At 47.7% G+C, this 23,629-nt stretch overlaps 1 protein-coding gene across 1 annotated transcript in view; it reads left to right on the forward strand.

The window, feature by feature from the left end:
- The first annotated feature begins 12,307 nt into the window (after positions 1-12,307).
- The window catches only part of SKIC2 (SKI2 subunit of superkiller complex), a 39,013-nt gene continuing 27,691 nt past the window's right edge, over positions 12,308-23,629 (forward strand). The window contains exons 1-12 of the mRNA XM_083160107.1: positions 12,308-12,433; positions 14,734-14,798; positions 16,441-16,562; positions 16,655-16,764; positions 16,852-16,969; positions 17,717-17,831; positions 17,921-17,995; positions 20,330-20,383; positions 21,179-21,354; positions 21,657-21,791; positions 22,645-22,790; positions 22,955-23,101. Of these exons, the coding sequence (XP_083016233.1) occupies positions 14,786-14,798; positions 16,441-16,562; positions 16,655-16,764; positions 16,852-16,969; positions 17,717-17,831; positions 17,921-17,995; positions 20,330-20,383; positions 21,179-21,354; positions 21,657-21,791; positions 22,645-22,790; positions 22,955-23,101 (1,211 nt within the window). The 5' untranslated portion in view covers positions 12,308-12,433; positions 14,734-14,785. The remainder of the gene's footprint in view (positions 12,434-14,733; positions 14,799-16,440; positions 16,563-16,654; positions 16,765-16,851; positions 16,970-17,716; positions 17,832-17,920; positions 17,996-20,329; positions 20,384-21,178; positions 21,355-21,656; positions 21,792-22,644; positions 22,791-22,954; positions 23,102-23,629) is intronic.

Below are 23,629 nucleotides of genomic sequence, written 5' to 3' on the forward strand. Positions count from 1 at the left end.
CCTGCCCTGATATGTTCTGATTGTTTTAAGCGTCCCAATGGAGAACAAAGACAACTCTGGGTCAATACCCTCATACTTAGTTATTTTTCCCACCCATTTCCATATTATCAAAGCTTGCTTAATAATTGGGGGAAAGTGTCGTCTTAGTTCGCCCTCCAATAACAGTTGTAGTGGGGTTAAATTCAAGTTAGTAGAGCTCACTAGCGCACGCAGGTCTAGAGAGGCTTCCTCTTCCCGAACCCAAGAACAAATATGGACCAATTGTGCGGATACGTAATATTCTTTAAAATTAGGAATTGCAAGTCCTCCTCTATCCCGATCTCTATACAATGTCTCCATCCTAATTCTTGCCTTCTTATTTCTCCACACAAATGTTGAGATAATGCTTTTAATTTTCCGAAAATATGCATCTTTAATATATACAGGAGACTGCTGGAAAATTTACAATAGTCTAGGAAGAATGGCCATCTTAATAAGATTAACCCGTCCAATTTGCGTTAACGGCAGTTTGCTCCAACAACTGCACTTGCTCTTAATATCATTTAACAATGGCAGTAAGTTATCCCTAATAAACTCATTCGTATCTTTAGATACAACAATACCCAAATATTTAAATTTGGAAGTAGATTGAATAGGGATATTTTCCAGGCCAATAGGAGATTGATCAGCCGTATGGAGCAAACACGATTTTCCCCAATTCATACTTAGACCTGAGTGCAGCCCAAATACCTGTATCTTCTCTATTATTCTAGGAATATCCCTCCCTGGGTTCGAGACCCCCACCAATAGGTCGTCCGCATATAATGATATCATATTGTGGGCAGCATCTGACTCCTGTAGAGTATCTCGGAGCACGCAGGCCAGGGGCTCCACTGCCACCGCAAAAAGTAGCGGAGAAAGCGGACACCCCTGCCTTGTACCCCGAAATAATGAAAATAGGGGGGAAGAATATCCATTTATGGTCATCCTAGCCTTCGGATCTTTATACAGAAGTTTTATCCACCCTATGTACTGGTCCCCAAAACCGAATCTTTTTAAGGTAGCCCAAAGATAGGGCCACTCAATAGAGTCAAACGCTTTGTTTGCGTCAAATGAGGCCACTGTAACATTTTCCTCTCTATTTGCTGCAGTTTGCAGGTATGAAAAAAGCCTTCTCAGGTTAGTCATTGTAGATTTACCAGACATAAAACCCGTCTGGTCGGGATGTACAATATCATTGATCACTTTACCAAGACGTACTGCCAGAATTTTTGCAAAAATCTTGGCGTCTGAAGTGATCAATGATATCGGGCGGTACGACTCTACCCGAGAGGGGTCCTTCCCGCTCTTGGGAATTACAATAATTGAGGCCTCAGTCATAGAGGTGGGGGTATTTCCTTCCCTTTCCATTGACTGAAAAAGGTCCAAGAGGTGTGGAGCAATAAATGGAGCAAACTCGCGATACAGCTCCCCAGGGAGTCCATCTAATCCGGAAGCTTTATTTGCCGGCATTGATTTAATCGCCTCACTTATTTCCTCCAATTGTATTGGAGCCTCCAAAAGTTCGGCATGCTCCTGCGATATCTGGGGTAGCTGAATCTGGCCCAGATATTCCTCCACATCTCTACTACTCATAATAAGTTGGGATTTATACAAAGAACTAAAGTGATCGACGAATGCCTGAACTATCCGTGGGGTCTCACTTATCACTTCCCCAGTTCCTAGTTGTATTTTAGATATCACATTAGAGGGCTGATCTTGTTTTGCCAAGTAGGCCATCCACTTCCCTGCTCTGTCTGCTACCGAGTACCAACGATGGGAGTTAGCAATCAGTCTTCTCGACGTGATATCTTGTAGATAATCTACCCATTCCCTTTGCGCCAATTGCCATGCTTCTCTATCCAGCTCACTTTTACTCCCAAGGTAACACCTTTCACAATCCCCCGCCCTTCTTTCTAGTTCAGAGGCCTTGACCCTATGTTCCTTCTTCAGAGTGGCGATTTTCTTGATTAGAACTCCCCGAATAAATGCCTTAAAGGCATCCCACACAATAATATTATTTGAGGTCCCAGAGTTTAAAGACATAAACTCAGCCATTGTGTCCTCCAACACCTTTTTATCACCCATTTGAGAAATCCAGAATGGCTGTAGTTTCCAATATTTAAATCCCTGATCCCCCTCCAGTTCCAAATGCATTACAACCGGAGAGTGGTCAGAGATTCCTCGAGCTTTATACTCGATCCGAGTGATATTGTTAAGAAGACCTACGGAGACTAATATCAAGTCAATGCGAGAAAAAACTTTATGTACAGGGGAGTAGTAGGAAAATTGTTGAGAATCCGGATATTTAAGTCTCCAAGGGTCCCACCAACCAATCTCTCTAATAAACTCTGCAAAATTACTGCCTTGCTTTGATACATCCCCGATTGAGACAGGGGTTGGGCTGGCACAGGCTTAGGGAACAATTATTAAATATAATTTAGGTGTTATTAATTAATGTAAACCAACATAAGCAGAAGGCCATGCGGGAAAAACCCTGACTGGCTATTGACGGTTGGTGGTGCTCCCAAACAAAGTTCAGAATATACACTGAAAAGGGATGTAGTCTAAAGGAGAAGACTAAAGAAGAACCAAAAAGGTTTTTGGGGCACACTTGATATAATAAATTACAGTGTGTGGATAGATTAATATGAATTTATTTTATTAACAAAGCTTTCCATTAAAAGTTACGTTTTATTGTTATATCATATGTACACCAATTAAACTGTAATTTATTATATCAAGTGTGCCCCAAAAACCTTTTTGGTTCTTCTTTAGTCTTCTCCTTAAGACTACATCCCTTTTCGTTTGATACATCCCCGACAGTACTTTTCCATCTATCAGATCGTGGGTCAATTACGTTATTAAAATCGCCTAAACAGACTACCTGGCTATCTTGATGATTAACTGAAAATTCAACGGCAGCTTTAATAACCTCATAAGAGAAGGGAGGGGGAACATAAACTGTAAGGATGCAAATTTTAACATGACTTATAACACCCTGGATAAAAATAAAGCGCCCCCGAGGGTCAATCTTAACCTCTCCTGGAACAAAATGAGCAGTTTTTTTGATCAACACAGACACCCCTCGCGATGAGGATGTAAAGCAGGAATGATAATTATGCCCAATCCATGGACGTTTGAGCTAAAGTATCCTGTCTTTACATAGGTGTGTCTCTTGAAGACATATAATTTCTGCGTCAGTTTCTTTGCATTGTTTTAGAACTAGAGCTCTTTTAAAGCGGTTATTTAACCCCCTGACATTCCAGGTAATAATTTTAATCATTCTCAAATTGATGGAAACACAGATCTTCTACCATTTTTCCATTAACCATAATTAACCAGCCTGAAACAAACAATACTACAAACAAAAGCATGACAAAACACATACTCCCCACCCCCCTCCCCCACCCTGTATTACCTACCCCTCTAGGCATACCTGTTTAACCCACCTAAACCACCACTTTCTTCGCAATTCTTCTCCCAAGGGCAAACTTCTAATAGCCACCAAGAGAAAACCCACCCCACCCCCCCCATGCCCAGACTGTATCAACACGAATATCTTAACATTACTCTTCCCACTTCCCCCCCTCCCCCCCCCCATGCAGATCAACTACACAAAGTGACCATTTTCTTCAAATTATTATATCAACAGCTGCTTTTTTGCTGGGTAAGTTACATCAAGCCACTTGGCTGCTTCTACCGGAGAAAAGAAGAACTTGGTATTGTCTCCTTCAATGATGCGCAATTTGGAGGGAAAGATCATTGAGTAACTGAGGCCAAGTTCCCTCAAGCGACTTTTAATATCTTTAAATTTGGCACGTTCTTTACGGACCTCAATTGGAAAGTCCGGAAACAGAGCGATTTTCTGACCATTAAATATTAATTCAGTTTTGCTTCTTGACAATCTCAGAATACAGTCTCTGTCTTTGAAGTTAAGGATTCTGGCGATTATCGTACGGGGAGGGAAACCAGGAGCAAGGGGGCGACCTGGAACTCTATGTGCCCGTTCTATTGCGAATTGAGGTGAGAGTGTGTCCCTTCCAAATTTCTGGACTAACCAATCCTCCAGAAACTTTTCTGGTTGAGTCCCTTCCACCCTCTCCTCAAACCCCACAAAACGAATGTTGTTCCTTCTAAGTCTCCCTTCCATATCTGAAAATCTATGCCTCATATCAGCAAGTTGACCCGACATAGCCTCCACTTTTGCTTGCACAGGATTGAGCATATCTTCCAGCGAGGAGACCCTATTCTCCACCTCTGTTACCCTTTCTCGGGTCTTTTGTGCATCGTTCCGTAATAACATGATATCAGATTGAACCTTCTGCATCTGCTCCATAAGCCGAGATTCACAATTATTGATAGCTTCCAGCACTTGCTGCAATGACACCTCTGGGGCTACAGGAGTGGTATTTGCTTTTACTGGTGTAGTTGAGGGGGTACTTAGCTGAGAACTGCTCCCAGGCTGCGTCTGACCGCGGGCATATCTCTCGAGCCTGGCGGCAGCCGAGCTTTGCCCAGTTTTACCCATTTTCTCTCCTGAACTGTGACCAATCGCCACCAGGCAGCAAGACCACCGCCCACTTCACTAACACAGATTGGGCCAACACTCCACTGCACACCCCTTGTGCCAAATAGTCAGAAAATAAGACTGATAGGTCTACAGGTGACCGGCTATCACACTTCCAATGATAACACCGCAGTCAAAAGCACCGTGTAAGCAGTTCAATATACTATACTCCAAATGCCACTCAGCAGGGCTGCCAACAGATCTGTCCTCGACCTTGAAGATATACTGCGGTAAACAGCAGCTCAATCAAAGTGTCACAAATGTTGTATTAAATATATGCTCCAGGCACCACTCACCGGTGCCGGGCTACCGGATAGCTGTCCCCAGCCGTGTGTCCCAGGCCAAAGGATCTGCGCAGGCCACTGGGATAGTACCGCTGTCTGTGCTGGACCACGCTGCTACCTCCTTCCTCCGCAAGCGCTTGTCGGTCCCCGCTCACAGCTCGTGCAGCCGGCCGCGTCTCCACTTGATGACGTCAGACGCTGTATTCCACGAACACGGTCAGCCGCCTCTGTGCACCAAGCCTCCCCACACAGCGCTGTATCAAAGAATCATCAGTCCGCAACACACCGCTCGCCTGGGGGACAGTTTTCCCTTTCTCCCTGCATGGGGGTAAGACGGGACCTGTTTTCGGGGTTTTAACCACATTTTGGAACGCACAATGGGAAGTACAAGCCTTACACCTTTTGGCTTCTACTATCAGTAACAGAATTCCCCAATTAAGATCACATATCAGATTAGCACGGAGGCCATTAACTACTTGTATGTGTTGGTCAGCATCAGGAATGGTGTTTTAGACACCACAGTTTACACTAAACCCACCGATTAAAAACACATTACTAGAAGTATTGAGCCCCCATCCTAAAGCATCAAAGGAGGACTTCCCAAATCGCAGTTGATAAGAGCTGCTCGGATCACCAGTGACCGCAACAAAGTGGAAGGTGAACTTGTTAAAGTAGTATCCAACTTTGCACAAAGAGGCTATGATGCATCATTCCCACCATAATATTCCATGGGTAAACAACGGGGAGAGCGGTCATCTCTAGGCACTTAGTGGCCCATAGTGGCCACAGACACCAGCTTACCTAGCTTTAGTAGAAAGAAGCCGATGGTATACCATACCCGTGGCAAGAATATTACGGATCTCTTATATATTTAGCCAGATCTGTCACTCATCCCCTGTGTGTAGAACGCTCCCGCCCTTTGTAATACACAAACCCGCCCCCCCTAGGGAAAAGACCAGCGTCATACACACAAAGTTCCCACCCAGACTTATACACAAACCCGCCCCCCCCCTAGGGAAAATACCAGTGTTATAGACACCACCACCCCCTTGAATCTCCTCCCCCCACCCAGCCAGGGCTACAGTACATGCCCACCATCCACCATGGTGTAGGTGAGCAGCACCACCACCACACACCCTGCCCCCCGCGCCCCCCCTACCGCGATTCGCGCCCCCCCTCCCGCACGGGATTCACAGGCCCTCCCTTGCCCCCCCCGCGTTTTGCGGGCCACCGCGCCCTCCCCCCGTGCCCCCCTCCCACGATTCACTGCACCGCCCCCGCACCCCCCCTCCCGCGATTTGCAGACCCCTGCAAACCCTCCCGCGATTTGCGCCGCCCCCTCCCGCGATTCGCGACCCCCCCACGTGCCCTCCCTCCCGCGATTCATGGCACCCCCCACCCCATGATTCGCAGAACCCCGCAATTCACGGCCACCCCTGCGCCCCCCCCCGCAATTCACGGCAACCCCCCTGCACTGTCCCTCCCACGATTTGTGACCCCCCCCTCCCGCGATTCGCGGCCCCCCTCCTGCAATTCACGGACCCACACAACCCCCCCCCTTCCCGCGATCCACGCCCCCTCCCCCGCCATTCACGGCACCCCCCCTCCCACGATTTGCGGACCCCCGTGCCCCCCCTCCAGTGATTCGCGCCCCTCTCTCCCGTGATTCACGGACCCCCACAGCCCACTCTCGCAATTCATGGCACCCCCCGTGCCCCCCTCCCGTGATTCGCGGACCCCCGTGCCCCCCCTCCAGTGATTCACGGACCCCCATGACCAGTGTTCCCTCTAAGCTGTGCGCACGTGCGCGCACACAACTCGACGAGCATGCGCACAGACATTACAACAGAGCGCACAAAGCAGCAGTGGTCCCTTTTTGCAGTTGTGGACTCAATTAATGTGTGTTTCACCCAATAACTACATTGTGTGCTGTGTTTTGAATGATTAAATGTTTAATATAATTTCCTTGTCAGGGTCCATGGGTCCCACAGGGGACATCGGGGTTGTAGGCGGATCCAGGGGGTCCGAGGCACCAATCAGCGAAGCTTTGAAGATTTCCCAGGATGCCCAGGGCCCTCTCCCCTACAACCCCACCTCCAGGCTCATGCAATCAGTTTTTTGTTGGTGCCTGCAGGAAGCAGGTTGAAAGCCGCTAGTTGAAATAGCACTAATCTTTACTTAAAGTGCTCACTTGGCTGCCGGCTTGACGGCCAATATACTGTTTATACTAAATTGTTTGCCTGTACTGAATCTGATTCCGTCAACAGCACAGAGTAAGATGTCGACATTATAGCTGCTTGCAAAAACAGCACTAACCTTTATTGAAAGTACTCATCGGGCGTTTGGCTTGACGGCAAATACACTGTTTATAAAATGTACAAGATAGACTGTGGCAGTACAGATTAAACTTGTTCATATTGCAGCCGCTAGCAGAATTAGCACTAATCTTTATTGAAACCAATAATCTTGGACCAATGAATCTTGGACCAAGCAGCAAGGCATTATTCGAAGCTTGAATCACTGAATAGGGTCTTACGTTTCCACTTAAGAAATTGCGTTAAGCCTAATTAGGGGCAGCTAATAGACCACTGCAAACTACTGCGGTGCCTTTTTTAGCGCAAAAGGGAGAATCCCTCCCTCTTTTAGCGCAAAAAAGCAGCAGCGCTCAACTGACAAGCAGTCTCCATAACAATAGGGAATTAAACCCTCTAAATCCCAAAAACATCGCCTCTAACGTGCCCTAGTTATAATCGGCCGCAAGGCTCACTAGGTGCACATGACTAATTCAAATTGGCCCCAGTGTGGAACCAATCTGAATTTTTTATCAAAATAAAGCATAGCATATACTATAAAGACAGTGGCGTAACTATATATTTTGTGCCCCCCCGCCAAATTTTTTCGGCGCCCCCCCCCCCCCACCTAGCCAGGTAAATACCTGGACGCTGTGATCTCCCTCACAGCAGTAGCCGAGCACAAGCGCAGTGAGGGGACCCCTGGGAAGAGGACTACATGCCCCATGAGCCTCCGGGAGCGGGGTAGAGGGGGAACGGAGAGCGCGAAAAAGGGAGGAGTGGAGGATCTGACCTGCCGCATCTGCGTCACTGTCCCGTGACCCGTCACTCGCTCCCGGCGCCGGCTCCTGCTGATAATGAAAAGTGACTCTTAGAAAATGGCTGCCAAAACTGTCTGCAATACGGGGGCAGCCATTTTCTAAGTGTCACTTTTCATTATCAGCAGGAGTCGGCGACGGGAGCGAGTGACGGGCAGTGACCGCAGATGCGGCCGGGCAGCAACGCAGCGGGTATCTATAGCACCGCAGCCCCCCAGGCGCCCATAGTTACTCTGCGCCTCCCCGCCATGGCGGGGGCTGCGGTAGCTTAGTTACGCCAGTGTATAAAGAGCTCACTGCAAGACTGGTGACAGATATTGAACAAATAAGGCTACCCTTAGTCTAAGCCCCTTATTTTAAAAAATAATGAAATAAAAGCTAAGTTTTATTTACAAATAATCATATCATAAGAGTGCCCCAAAAACAGAGTCCTCTTTTTCTCCCCACTTCCCAGGTCACCGCGCAGACACACAGGCGTACTCATTACTCACTGACACACTTCCCACATCACCGCGCAGACACACAGGTGTACTCATTACTCACTGACACACTTCCCACATCAAGGCGCAGACACACAGGTGTACTCATTACTCACTAACATACTTCCCACACCACCGCGCAGACACACAGGTGTACTCATTACTCACTAACATACTTCCCAAGTCACCGGGCAAACATACAGGTGTACTAATTATTTACTGACACACTTCCAAGGTCACCCGCAAGGTACACAGGTGGACACAGTTCCCAGGCATACTCATCGACACTTCACAGATCCCACAGACAGGTGTACTCATTACTCACTGACACACTTACCAGGTCACAGCGAAGACACACAGGTGCACTCATTACTCACTGACACACTTCCCAGGTCCCTGCGCAGATACACAGGTGTACTCATTACTCACTGACACTACTCAGGTCACTGCACACACACAGGTGTACTCATTACTCACACACACTTCCCAGATAATCGCGCGGACACACAGGTGTACTCATTACTCACTGACACACTTCCCAGGTCACCGCGCAGACACACACAGGTGTACTCATTACTCACTGACACACTTCCCAGGTCACCACGCAGACACACAGGTGTACTCATTACTCACTGACACACTTCCCAGGTCACAGCGCAGATACACAGGTGTACTCATTACTCACTGACACTTCCCAGGTCACTGCACACACAGGTGTACTCATTACTCACACACACTTCCCAGGTCACCACACAGACACACAGGTGTACTCATTACTCACTGACACACTTCCCAGGTCACCGCGCAGACACACAGGCGTACTCATTACTCACTGACACACTTCCCACATCACCGCGCAGACACACAGGTGTACTCATTACTCACTGACACACTTCCCACATCAAGGCGCAGACACACAGGTGTACTCATTACTCACTAACATACTTCCCACACCACCGCGTAGACACACAGGTGTACTCATTACTCACTGACACACTTCCCAAGTCACCGGGCAAACATACAGGTGTACTAATTACTCACTGACACACTTCCAAGGTCACCCGCAAGGTACACAGGTGGACACAGTTCCCAGGCATACTCATCGACACTTCACAGATCCCACAGACAGGTGTACTCATTACTCACTGACACACTTACCAGGTCACAGCGAAGACACACAGGTGCACTCATTACTCACTGACACACTTCCCAGGTCACTGCGCAGATACACAGGTGTACTCATTACTCACTGACACTTCCCAGGTCACTGCACACACACAGGTGTACTCATTACTCACACACACTTCCCAGATAATCGCGCGGACACACAGGTGTACTCATTACTCACTGACACACTTCCCAGGTCACCGCGCAGACACACAGGTGTACTCATTACTCACTGACACACTTCCCAGGTCACAGCGCAGACACACAGGTGAACTCATTACTCACTGACACACTTACCAGGTCACAGTGAAGACACACAGGTGCACTCATTACTCACTGACACACTTCCCAGGTTACCGCGCAGATACACAAGTGTACTCATTACTCACTGACACACTTCCCAGGTCACTGCACAGACACACAGGTGTACTCATTACTCACTGACACACTTCCCAGGTCACTGCGCAGACACACAGGCGTACTAATTACTCACTGACACACTTCCCACATAACCGCGCAGACACACAGGTGTACTCATTACTCACTGACACACTTCCCAGGTCACCACGCAGACACACAGATGTACTCATTACTCACTGACACACTTCCCAGGTCACTGCACACACAGGTGTACTCATTACTCACTGACACACTTCCCAAATCATCGTGCAGACACACAGGTGTACTCATTACTCACTGACACACTTCCCAGGTCACCGCGCAGACACACACAGGTGTACTCATTACTCACTGACACACTTCCCAGGTCACCGCACAGACACACAGGTGTACTCATTACTCACTTACACTTCCCAGGTCACTGCGCAGACACACAGGCGTACTCATTACTCACTGACACACTTCCCACATAACCGCGCAGACACACAGGTGTACTCATTACTCACTGACACACTTCCCAGGTCACCACGCAGACACACAGGTGTACTCATTACTCACTTCCACACTTCCCAGGTCACCGCGCAGACACACAGGTGTACTCATTACTCACTGACACACTTCCCAGGTCACAGCGCAGACACACAGGTGTACTCATTACTCACTGACACACTTCCCAGGTCACCGCACACACACAGGTGTACTCATTACTCACTGACACACTTCCCAGGTCACAGCGCAGACACACAGGTGTACTCATTACTCACTGACACACTTCCCAGGTCACCACGCAGACACACTTCTCAGGTCACCGCACACACACAGGTGTACTCATTACTCACTGACACAGTTCCCAGGTCACAGCGTTGACACACAGGTGTACTCATTACTAACTGACACTTCCCAGGTCACCGCGCAGACATACAGGTGTACTCATTACTCACTGACACTTCCCACATAACCGCGCAGACATACAGGTGTACTCATTACTCACTGAAACACTTCTCAGGTCACCGCGCAGACACACAGGTGTACTCATTATGCACTGACACACTTCCCAGGTCACCGCGCAGATACACAGGTGTACTCATTACTCACTGACACACTTCCCACATCACCGCGCAGACACACAGGTGTACTCATTACTCACTGACACACTTCCCAGATCATCGCGCAGACACACAGGTGTACTCATTACTCACTGACACACTTCCCAGGTCACAGCGTTGACACACAGGTGTACTCATTACTAACTGACACTTCCCAGGTCACCGCGCAGACATACAGGTGAACCCATTACTCACTGACACTTCCCACATAACCGCGCAGACATACAGGTGTACTCATTACTCACTGAAACACTTCTCAGGTCACCACGCAGACACACAGGTGTACTCATTATGCACTGACACACTTCCCAGGTCACCGCGCAGATACACAGGTGTACTCATTACTCACTGACACACTTCCCACATCACCGCGCAGACACACAGGTGTACTCATTACTCACTGACACACTTCCCAGGTCACCGCGCAGACACACAGGTGTCCTCATTACTCACTGACACACTTCCCAGGTCACAGCGCAGACACACAGGTGTACTCATTACTCACTGACACACTTCCCAGGTCATCGCACACACAGGTGTACTCATGTGTACATTAAAAGTACAGAACGGACGCACAGAACGGAGCGTGTGTGGGCTCCTTTAGCCTTATTCCAATTCCTTTGCAACAAAAGTACTTGTCAGTGTCCGGTGCACTGTGTTGTTCTAATGCACAAAAGTCAGAGAAAAGGACAACAGCGCAAAATAGTGCAATAACGCATCAGTACACATCTGTACGGGGGTTAACATAATATATGCATATTTTCTTTGCAATTATGTACATAAGCCCAAGCAATTGCCTGCAGTATACCATTACTGGAGATAGCTCAGACTGGCAGAAGCTCTATAAATATATTGCAGGCATCCCCCACACTCCATAACAAAGCAGAGATAAGAAAGGCAATGTAAGCAGTGCATCCTCCCTGTATCTGGAAACCATATGCAAGTTATTCTTGATAAATATTATGACATCATCTACACTGCCTGCAACTCTCTGTAGTGACTGAGTAGTATACGCACGATGATGATGCAGTCAGAGGCAGGATCAGGTGACTTCCCTGAGATTTGCTTCTCGTTACTAGAGGAGAGGGCTTGAAAAGGCGGCCATTTTGTTGAAGACCAAATTGTATTGCCATGCAAGTATCTGGCTCATCTTAAATGTCTCCTTGTCATTAGAACAGGTTAAAGACTGCAGTACTTCCGCCACACACTGACGTCACGGCCCCTGTCTGTCGGCCATATTTGATTCCCCTGTGCCATGACACACCGGCAGAATGCTGTTAGTACTGCTTTCTAATTGAAAGGTACGTATAGAAAACTTACTGTAGGAGTATATTCAGACTGTCTGCTTGAATTGAGTGAACTGCCAATGTAGCCCCTATAGTCTGTGTATTCAACATATGTAGCACTAGCAGAGAGTTACATATTGCACACAATACTCATTGCATTATTATGTATTGCATTTTTTAATTTAAATATATATTGTATGCATATAATGGGCAATTAACAAGACAGCGCCGGTAAGTTCCTATACAGCATAGCTTCCTGTTCACTGGGATCTGGGACTGGAGCAGTGTGTTCTGCTGCGGGACATAGGGATACATTAGTTAGTCAGTGCCCCTCAGTGCCTGGGTTTTGGGTCTAGCACCCTGGTTCTCCCCTGACGATCGGGTGCTATAGTGATGTGAATTACACAGTAACTAATGCCAAGCTTCGAGATAATAGTGTTTTTATTAGTGATGGCCGTCGTTGCGATGGCAATAGGGCAACTGGCCATCAATAGTTGCATACGATGCAACGGATGACCATCGATGTTTTCTCTATCGATGGCCATCCCTTTTCTTTGTTTGGAAAAGAATGCTCCGTGTCCCTATAAACTAGTTGTGGTACTTATGTAGTACCCGGGCGCCCACTAAGCACTTTGCTTAGTGGGCTATTCTGCGTAAGGAGATCGCATCGCATTGCATGACCCGTTTTAGTGCCATACGATGCGTGCGATGCGATCTTACTAAGTAATTTATTCACTGCTCTTTTGTTGTCGCATGCCATTGTACCTCATGCAAAATCGCATGCGATTGCATGTGATTTTTTAGGGTTCGATGGCATTAACTGTACTACAATGTTTAGCCACCCACTACCCACGCCACCCCAAAGCGTTGCGAGCCCCCACTATCCATGCCACCCCAAAGCATGGCGAGCCCCGCGAGGGGTGGTGGAACAAGTCCTCCCAACCTTTTCATACCCCCACTATCCACGTCGGGGTGGAGTTGATTTTATACAGTGTAGCGAGCGCAACGAGCCACCGAGCCCGAAGCATGGCGAGCGGACGCGGAAAACATGTAAAGTAATCCGCGTCCCCTCGAGGCTCTCGTCAACCTCCACCACCATGCCAGGGCCTCCAATTTGCCTCTGCGGCTGGGAAAGCAGATCCATGGCACACGCCTCCCTCAGAAGACTGTTGTACTGCACAGTTGTTTTTATCGACATGTGCAGCTCCCTCTCGCAGGACAGTACACTGGTCATCTCCTGTGCCCATGAGTAGACGAAACGGACCAGGGTCAGGAAGGGTAACCGGGAACCAGTGGGCCGCTCGAACACTGACCTTCTTCCTACATGATTTTATGTGGCAGCACCATGTCCCTTCCTTCAAAGACAGCCTCATTGGATGGCCGGTCACGCAATTCTGCGTAACGGGCAGCAAGTGGTGTTGCTGCCAAAACACCACAGCCTCCTCCTCAGATGTAGGCAAGGTGAACATGGTCAGTTGTTCACCTGCTACGCCGGTCACTTCTGTCACACTCTGAGAATTCTGTGCAGCATCCATCACCATACCTCCACCATACCTCCACCATCACCATACCTCGAAGCCGCGCGAGCGCTCGAAAAGGGGGCGTGGCGTATGCAAATGAGGGCGCGGCTTATGCTAATTAGCCGCGACCTCATTTTCATACGAGAATAGACGCTGTGCGCATGCGCACAGCGTCTATTCTACTACATTGGGGGGTCTCCCAACTGCCACCCCCCGCAGCGGGACAATGCCTGCCGCGGGTGGGACGTCGGGACAGGACCCGAAAATCGGGACTGTCCCGACGGAATCGTGACAGTTGGGAGGTATGCATCACTGTCAGCTAATCACCTCAGAGTGAGTGCCCGGGAGCACTTACCCAGGTTCTGACTGGCTACGCTATTTCCATAGCTTAAGCTTATTCAGAAAGCATAGTTACGGTAACTGACAAACGTCTATAAGTTCTCTATCCATATAAACTACTGAGATCACATTGCATGGATCGCATCGCACTAAAACGGGACATGCGATTTCCTTGCGCAAGCGTACGTATGTTAATTGGGCGCCCGATTACATAAGTACCCTATTTGTTTATGCTTGGCATCGATGGAGGGAAACCATCTGATTCTCCCCCATCGATGGCAAAACTATTCTGCATCGCCATAAACCATCAATGATTTAGAAACATCGATGGTCGATGGCCATCCCTAATTTATTTCAGATCACATCGTTCACCCTAGACCTTCACGTTTATCTGCGCGTATTGTTGTGTGCGACTTATAAATAAAGCTTGTGTTGTTGTTTTTTTTCCCCTCACAGCAGCGTCTAATGAAGCCTCTTCTCGGTACCCTGTGACATCAAAGCCTCTGCGATGAATAAACTAGGTAATGACGTCTCTAATACACGGCATGCATGTCTGTGTCCCCGTATATGTTCTATATTACTTCATCTATAGGAGGTTCACATGGCACTGGGCAACACATGAATATGTCGACATGGCTTGAAGCATGGCGAGCGAACTGGTACACTAATTGTAGGTCTACAGCAGTGGTGTCAAACTCATGGCCCTCCAGCTGTTGTGGAACTACATGTCCCAGCATGCCCTACCACAGTTTTAGCAATCCATTATATAAAATCTGTGGCAGGGCATGCTGGGACATCGGTGTGCATTGTCAGTGGGCAGCCTTGGAAACAGCCAGCCAGACAGAATCACAGGACTCACATGCAGACGAGACAGCTGGGCAGGACATTGCCGTCCCATAGCAGAGCTTCTGTGCTTAGCCTTCCCTCGCGGAACGCAATCCGGAAGCTGTCAGCTGTTCTGGCTAGTAGATACTTCCTGGTGTTGGCCTCTAGCCGGGAGCGGTGCTGAAGCAGCAGTGTGGCAGCAAATCAAAGAAGCTCTGCTGCGGGATGGCAATGTGAGAGAAACCTGTGCAGCTGTCCCGTCTGCATGTGCGTCCTGGGAGTCAGGCTGGCTGTGTGTAGGCTGTGCAGTGGTTGGGTAGGCATTTACACATGGTTATGCACTAATTGATTCCCACCGCCGCTGTAGCTCCTCTGCCCCTCCCCCTCTCCCCATATACCTATGCTCTCTGGGAGAGGGGTGCCCTGCCAATTTTGTCAGTCCCAGTTTACACTAATCATTATATAATGGTATTTGACTTGGCCAATTGTACCTGGATTTATGACCAGCGCATATGGGCCCTCATTCTGATTGACTCACAAAGCTGCGAAATTCGGGTCATCTAAGCGCCGCACGCCAGCCACATGCACTGCGAATCTCCCTGCACGCAATCATTTGATGGTTACCGACCATCGAATGATTTCACCAGTGCTCACAGTCTCTGCTGGCCTTAGATCTGCAGCGCTCTGTACGGGAAGAGGGAACGCCCATGAAACAATGGGGGCGCGACCATGGTCTGCCACCCCACGACCCCCGCCCGCACTGCTGTGTGCAAGTGGCCAGCGAATAAGCAATTCATATGCAGTCTATAAAAATCGCTCCCTTGTGCGAACAGGCAGGGGAGCAATTCAATTAGAATAATAGCCGTGGTGCGGCTGATCAGTCTTATGGTTTAATACGTGGTACATGCCCACATGACCTGGCAAATCTACATTTTCTGACTCAGTCAATTGGATTTTGCTGCTTTAAAATTGTCTTTAAATTGTTGGACTTTGCAGTTGTTTTTTATTCTTTACAAATAGTTGTTATCTTCGCTATAATGATCCATATTCAGCAGTGTCCAGAGCAGCTGACTTTGTGGGACCTGTAGTTGGGTCTGGAGCATTACAGGCCACTTAATTCAAATGAGATATTTATTACAGGAACACCTTTAAATGCAGATTGTTTTTTATGTTTGAAAACATTTGCGCCTACACTTCTTCGCCCGAGCTACTGAAACTGCTTTTGCGACTGTGTACGAACATGATCAGGATGTTAGCATAGCATGTGACTCTGAATCACACTCTGTGTAGTACCTTCATGGCTTATAAAGGTTTTTTTCCCCCATCAAACATCAAAAGATCTCTCGGCCGTAGACCCATTGGATCTCCCGCTCTCGATCCTAGAAGTTGGCATTGCCGGGAGATTAGAACTGATCACTAACCCTCCCAACACTAACGGTTCTATTTTACCACTATCCACGGTACGTTCGCTACAGAATTGATACTTTTGTTTTTTCTTGTATTCCTTTATTTAAACTATGCTGATCCCTTGCCTCCCTTCCTGCTGTCCTAGATACCTAATGGCTTGCCACCATATGACGTGGATCTGTCCGTTGACGTGATCCAGAAATATCTTGCTGACCCCGAATGGCTTTCTATCCATGACTTTGATAGATGTCCGAGGTAATGAAAAAGCTGGAGAGCAAGGTGTTCTATGACCAGTAGAGGTGACCCAAGGCAGAACACTCAACCTCCGTGTTTTTACCTCAGGTCCTGGCCGCGGGTCAAGGATGTGGCTTCTCTGTACCATATGGACATCAGCGCCCCGCAGACTGAGCTTAATATGGAGCGGAACTCGGCCACTGGAGAACTGCGCGGCATAGGCGAGGTAGAACTCTGTCATGTCCGACTAGCATCTTGGGTCTCATCTGAGGTCGTATTATATATAGGCAACACCAAAAATTGGTGAACTGCCTATTTATTCAGAATAAAAAACAATTGATCATACGCAGCTCAGCATAAAGAACCGTGAAGACGGGGCCTTCAGTCACTGATGGTGGGCGCCCCTATATAAACTCAAGGTGTACCCTACGAATGCAGACGTGCCGATGCATCCCCGATCAAGCGGCTGATGTCACGTGATGACATCATCTGCCCCCGATGCGGGGGCAGACCGAAGGCTGGAAAAATCATTCGATGGTGCGCGGCCATTGATTGATTTCTCCTCTGCGCATCTACATGCGTTCGGATGTGTAAGCGTACACATCCGCTCACATGCTAGTGCGGGGATTTGCTCTCCAGGGCGGTGTTTACCTGCTCGCTAGGCAGCGAATATACACATCCTAGTGAGCAAGTCTGAATCAGGCCTCTGGGTTGTCCATAGAGACCACAGCAGTGACAGGAGCCTTGTGCTGCAGATAATGTAACAGTGCAGCACTTGGCTCCTATTGCCATGGAGGAGCCACTATTTTAGTGTCATCCCTTCCAAGAGTTACACCCGGGTGTGGTCCCCCATGCCTCTGACTCATGGTGCTACAGCACCCAGTTTGGGAAACAAGGTGATAGGAGATAAATGGCGCTGTGCGGCAGATATTGATAACTCGGTATTGTATCGTCCATGGTTTCTTCTCATCAGATCTCTGTAAACCACGCTAGCCTCTCTGCTCAGAACTCGCTCTCCCTCCGGCGCCCTCCAGGGCCTCCATCACAGTCTGTCCGGGGTAGTACCGCCAACTTCCCTTTTTGGCCTGGTAAGACGTATACACAGCCTATACAAAGCATGCTTTTATCTAACAGAGAAGTCATCACCTTTGTGCCAACATCTGGTATTTGTTCACAGGTGGAATGGATGAACCCACACTCGAGCAGATAATTGCCATGGATGAGAAAGATGAAGCCTTGGACTTCAGCACAGGTACCATACCTGACCTATGTAAAATGCACATATAAACTGCACACAGAAGAAGCTGCCAATTTGTCAGGGTGTACGATCACTAGGTCAGCACTGAAGGTCATTAAAGGTTGACAGGACGAAGCAAGGGGATGCGGTACAATGATATGGTGTCCATGTTCACTTATGTCGAAATGCGGGACAAAAAATTGTGAAAAACTCATGTCGACATTCCCATTGTTGACCTAATGCTTGTGTCGACCTTTGACATGTCGACCTATTTTTTTTTAATGTTTCCACCTTAGCCCTGTCGACCTTTAATGGTCGACCTTCGTCGTTTTGACCCTATGACCCATGCCAGAACTGTTGATCATCAGAATGCCGTACATGTACCCCTCAGATTCATCTTGGAATATTAGGTATTTCTGTACCGCAGAAATGTATAACACACATTGAGGATTTGGGTCAGAAGTTGGATCAATCGTTACTTGGAACTGTTTGAATTACAATTCAAAAATCCAAATCAAATTTTCTTATAATCTTCGTAAACCAGCAGACTGAATGGAAACAGCAGTTAAGGATTTCTAATACCAATAGGACTTAAAGGGTGGTATTCAATTGTTTCATCGCGTGTGACAGGAGATCGTCGAGTGATATTCAATTGATCAATTTTGTTGCACATATCGCGCTCATTATGGTCAGGTTTAGCCACGCATTCGCGCATTTCAGCTCACCACCCCCAGGGATAGCAAGCTGAAATGCTGGTGAAAAACAATTGAATACCACCCAAAGTGCTTTTACATTTATTTAATGAAGAAAATGGCTCTTCAGATTCGGTTTAATATTAGGTGGCATGTTTCATAAAATTCAGAAACTGATTTGAACAGATTTGATGATTCTTTTATCATGTTAATCTAAAGCGGGGTACACACCAGGATGACCCGCTCACGATGACGCGGAGCGCACGACCCACACCCGGGTGTATGGTCGTGTCCAGATCCTACCTGCTGCAGGTAGGATCTGATTATCGACCAACCAACCCGCGGGGCCACGCATCCGATCGGAATCGGATCAAAAAAGGGCCCAATCGCCACACAATCTACATCCAATCGGTCGGAATTGGATCTAGATTGATGTGATCGGACCCTTGTTGTCCTGGTGTGTACCCAGCATAAGACCTGTTCAAACCCAGAATATTGTCTCCGTGATACCTGCTCTCGGATTGAGGAAATGGAATTCCTGTTTATACACTCACACCTATAACATAGGGAGGTGTATTATTCTTACACTCACACCTATAACACAGGGAGGTGTATTATTCTTACACTCACACCTATAACACAGGGAGGTGTATTATTCTTACACTCACACCTATAACACAGGGAGGTGTATTATTCTTACACTCACACCTATAACACAGACAGGTGTATTATTCTTACACTCACACCTATAACACAGACAGGTGTATTATTCTTACACTCACACCTATAACACAGACGGGTGTATTATTCTTACACTCACACCTATAACACAGACAGGTGTATTATTCTTACACTCACACCTATAACACAGACAGGTGTATTATTCTTACACTCACACCTATAACACAGGCAGGTGTATTATTCTTACACTCACACCTATAACACAGACGGGTGTATTATTCTTACACTCACACCTATAACACAGACGGGTGTATTATTCTTACACTCGCGCCTATAACACAGACGGGTGTATTATTCTTACACTCGCGCCTATAACACAGACAGGTGTATTATTCTTACACTCGCGCCTATAGCACAGACGGGTGTATTATTCCTACACTCGCGCCTATAGCACAGACGGGTGTATTATTCCTACACTCGCGCCTATAGCACAGACGGGTGTATTATTCCTACACTCGCGCCTATAGCACAGACGGGTGTATTATTCCTACACTCGCACCTATAGCACAGACGGGTGTATTATTCTTACACTCACACCTATAACAGACAGGTGTATTATTCTTACACTCACACCTATAACATTTTATGTATTATTCTGTGTTATGTTTTTACACCTTTTCGAAAGGTGTTCTGCATCATCGTAGTTCATATGGAACACTAGAAAAGACTGTTTCTTGCATTACACTTATTTTAAATGCCCTTTGATGGTGTTAAAAACACTGGGAAAACCATTATTAAAACATCAGTGGACTGGACATGCATGTGCTCTAAGTGGCACGGTGGCTAGTATTGAGTGCGTGCTAGGGAAAGCTCCAATATCAGTGCTGGGTGATTCATGCCGCCATATAAATAATAGATGATAATAACGGTGGCCATGAGAAGTCATGCTAATCATTTTTCTCTTTACCCTAAATAGATCTTTTAACTGTTCCTCCCGGATGGAAACACGGAATGAATTTCCAGCAGCCAGGTAGTCATCGAACTTTGCATTCTGGGAGCAATTCTACGCATTCTCCGTCATAGTTGTAATTTAGTAATGCCCCTTTTCCATCTACCGACCGGGTTGCACACGGGATTTTGTACCCGGATGCGACCCGGCTTGGGAACCCTTTTCCATCTGAGTCCCCATCCGCCATAATGCCAGAGGGAATTGGATCACTGGGGCGCTGCTGGGAGAAGAAAGCATCTCCCGGGGTTGGCTTTTACATTGCAGTGAACGGGAACCGGGTCGCACAGTGACCCAGGTTGAACCCGTGTTCGACCCTGGTCGCTACCTGGGTTAAAATGCCGCTCTCATAACCCGGGTCATTTCAACTGGTAGCGTATCCACCTGCCTACAATCCCGGGTTTTGCGTGATATTTAGGCTAGGGGAAAAGGGGTATTATCTGCATTGTTTTATCAGTGATTGTGTTCTTCAGTATAATGACAAGTACAAACCGTAAAGCTGGGTACACATTAGCCGATTATTGTTAACGATGTCTGGGGTGTACGCACTATGGGGCTAATTAAACTAACCCTGCAGATCTGCAAACATCGCAGGTCTAATGTGCAATGGGGGGAGGGATGTGATACCCCGACAATGAAGACAGTGGGGGCTGTGTGATGTCATACTGGGAAACATGAACTGTCTGGGGTCCTGAGGACAGAGTTACAGAACCCCTGCTCTAGTAACCCCATTGTGTGTAGGTGACTGGATCCGCTATAAATCGAATGTATATTTTGGACCAAGTAACAATTGCATCGGATGCCCTCTCTTCCTGACAGATGCCTTGAAGACCCCCGGGATTCTGCCTCTTGCCAGCATGCTGGGGACTCTGGAAGATTTCACATTTGGAGACTCCAGTGAGGATGAGGAGGACGTGAAAGGAAAAACCAAGGACAAGGGGGCAAAGTCTGAGGTTCTCCCTCGGACAAACAGCCTAGAAGAGCTGGGTGTGGAGGTCGGTTATATAGGGAAAGGCCATTGGCAGCTAGTGGCTTTTATCTTGTCGCTATATACATGGTATATGCAGCTTGGTAGCTCTGTAGATGTATGATTCCTAATCTGCAGACTCTGCGTAACAGTGCCCCAAGTGGCCAAAGGAAGAAGATGTAACTTGTAGCAGAAGCGATTCCCAATAGATTGCTTAGAATATTTGACAAACATATACAGGATCGCTGTTTGGTTATACACCATTGCTGCACCCGCAGGACATCCAGTGGGCTTATGCAAACTGTCCCACTCTCTTTTTGTCTCCCTCAGACGTCATCGTCTCCTGCGCTTGCTCCTGCAGCCTCACCCCCACCGGAAACCTCCCAGGAGCAATGGGCCGTTCCCCTGGACAGTAACTCCCCTGTGGATGATTTCTACAAGCGCATTCCCGAGCTGGCCTTTAAGGTGGGGGATAGATTGTGTGTCCAACCAAATGTTTGGCTATTACATAGGTGTTACATGTGTGCCGGTTTCTAAAATCGTCGTAGTTTTCTGCACTTGAGATCTTTAAATAATTTCCGGAGGAACGTGAAGAACGACGGAACACAATATAAAAGAGGAAAAATGAAGTCGCAGTGTAACATAAGGGGCTTGGGTAGTCTATATCTATATCTGAGAGGTCACGTCCCCTTTTCAAATCAAGACTTTTGGGGTTCTGTTACAGGTAATGGTTTTAAGGTGGGGAGGGTGCAATATATAGTTGGCTTCCTTGGGGGCAGCTATATACAGGATGAATACTGATTATTCGTTATAGGCGGTTCCAGCACTGGGCTGAATTAAGGATTTTGCTGGATTATCGGTAGTATCACCTGTATGGATAACCCCGCCCCCCCAACCCTGCAGCACAACTCCTCCCCCCCCTTCCCACCTGCATCCCAGAACCCTCCCACTGCCCCTCAGCCCTCCCACTGTCCTCCTTATCCCTCCCACAACCTCTTCTACATCTAACACCTGCCTGAATTTAACTTCCCCCTGGCACCTGATGTGCCCCGATTAAAGGAGGTTCCGGACCATCAGGTGCCGGATAATCAATGTTCAACCTGTATATAACATTTATATTCAGTACATCACTATATCTTTCCATCCATCTATGAAGTGCATCCTGACACTGCCCCGTGGTAGCCCCTTGGCCCCCAGCAACGTAATCCATTCACTGGTTCCTCTCTAATATGGGGGGGGGGGGCATTCTGACACTTATTGTTGCTGGCAGAATTGATATATGTGATCTTCCAGTGCTATATACTGACTGTGTTTGCAGCATCCATTTGAACTAGACCCCTTTCAGAAGAAGGCCATTCAGTGCCTAGAGTGCGGTTCCTCTGTCTTTATCGCTGCACACACGTCTGCGGGGAAGACTGTGGTCGCTGAGTACGCGATCGCGTTATCTCTCAAGCACATGACCAGGTGAGTCTGCAGCTACTGTGGGTGCTAGATGCTCTGTGTATCAGGCTGGCTTCGGATATCCACGCTGTCACTATTACTGACTAATGTAGCTCTCATTCTGCGTTCCGGATAGTAAATCTGCAGTTCTTGGTAACCGCACTGAGTCTGTACCTCTTCTGCCCTAGGACTATATACACTTCCCCGATCAAGGCTTTGTCCAATCAGAAGTTTCGAGATTTCAAAATCACATTTGGAGATGTTGGGCTAATTACAGGCGATGTCCAGCTATATACCGGGGCGGCGTGCCTCATCATGACCACAGAGATCCTAAGGTACGTGTGCGGATGTAGAGCAAATAAAGGAACAGTATGACGTGTGTGTGTGTGTGTGTGTGTGTGTATATATGTGGGAGACGCTATGATAGCTGTAGTGTTTTTACGTAACTAAAGGGTATGGGTCATAGGTCGCCTGCATTAGGTTGACCACTGAAGTACAACAGCACTTGGGTTGACACCTGACACTGGGACGGAGTGCGGAGTAATGCTTCCATGGTAACAGAGTCGGATTTTCACTGTGTCGTGTTTCATAAATGACCTCCGCTTCCAACCGGCACTTCCTGAGAAAGCAGAAGTCATCTGTGAAACGCGTCGCAACAACAGAGTGAGAAATAATTGTATGTGTTTTATGCTTCCTTTTTTTTATGTGTTGTACGGCGAGGATAGCCTTTTTTAGCAAGGAAAATCCATCGTCGCTGTCCTATTCTATGTTCCGGGGAAATCCTGGCCGTCAGAGGGTGGCTTGCCGCAAATGCAGGGATGCCACTGTATATAGCAGCGAGCCTCGCCATTGTGATTGCCGCA

The sequence above is a fragment of the Crinia signifera genome, chromosome 9 (genome assembly GCF_055691185.1).
Source record: "Crinia signifera chromosome 9, ASM5569118v1, whole genome shotgun sequence".
Classification (NCBI taxonomy): Eukaryota; Metazoa; Chordata; class Amphibia; order Anura; family Myobatrachidae; genus Crinia; species Crinia signifera.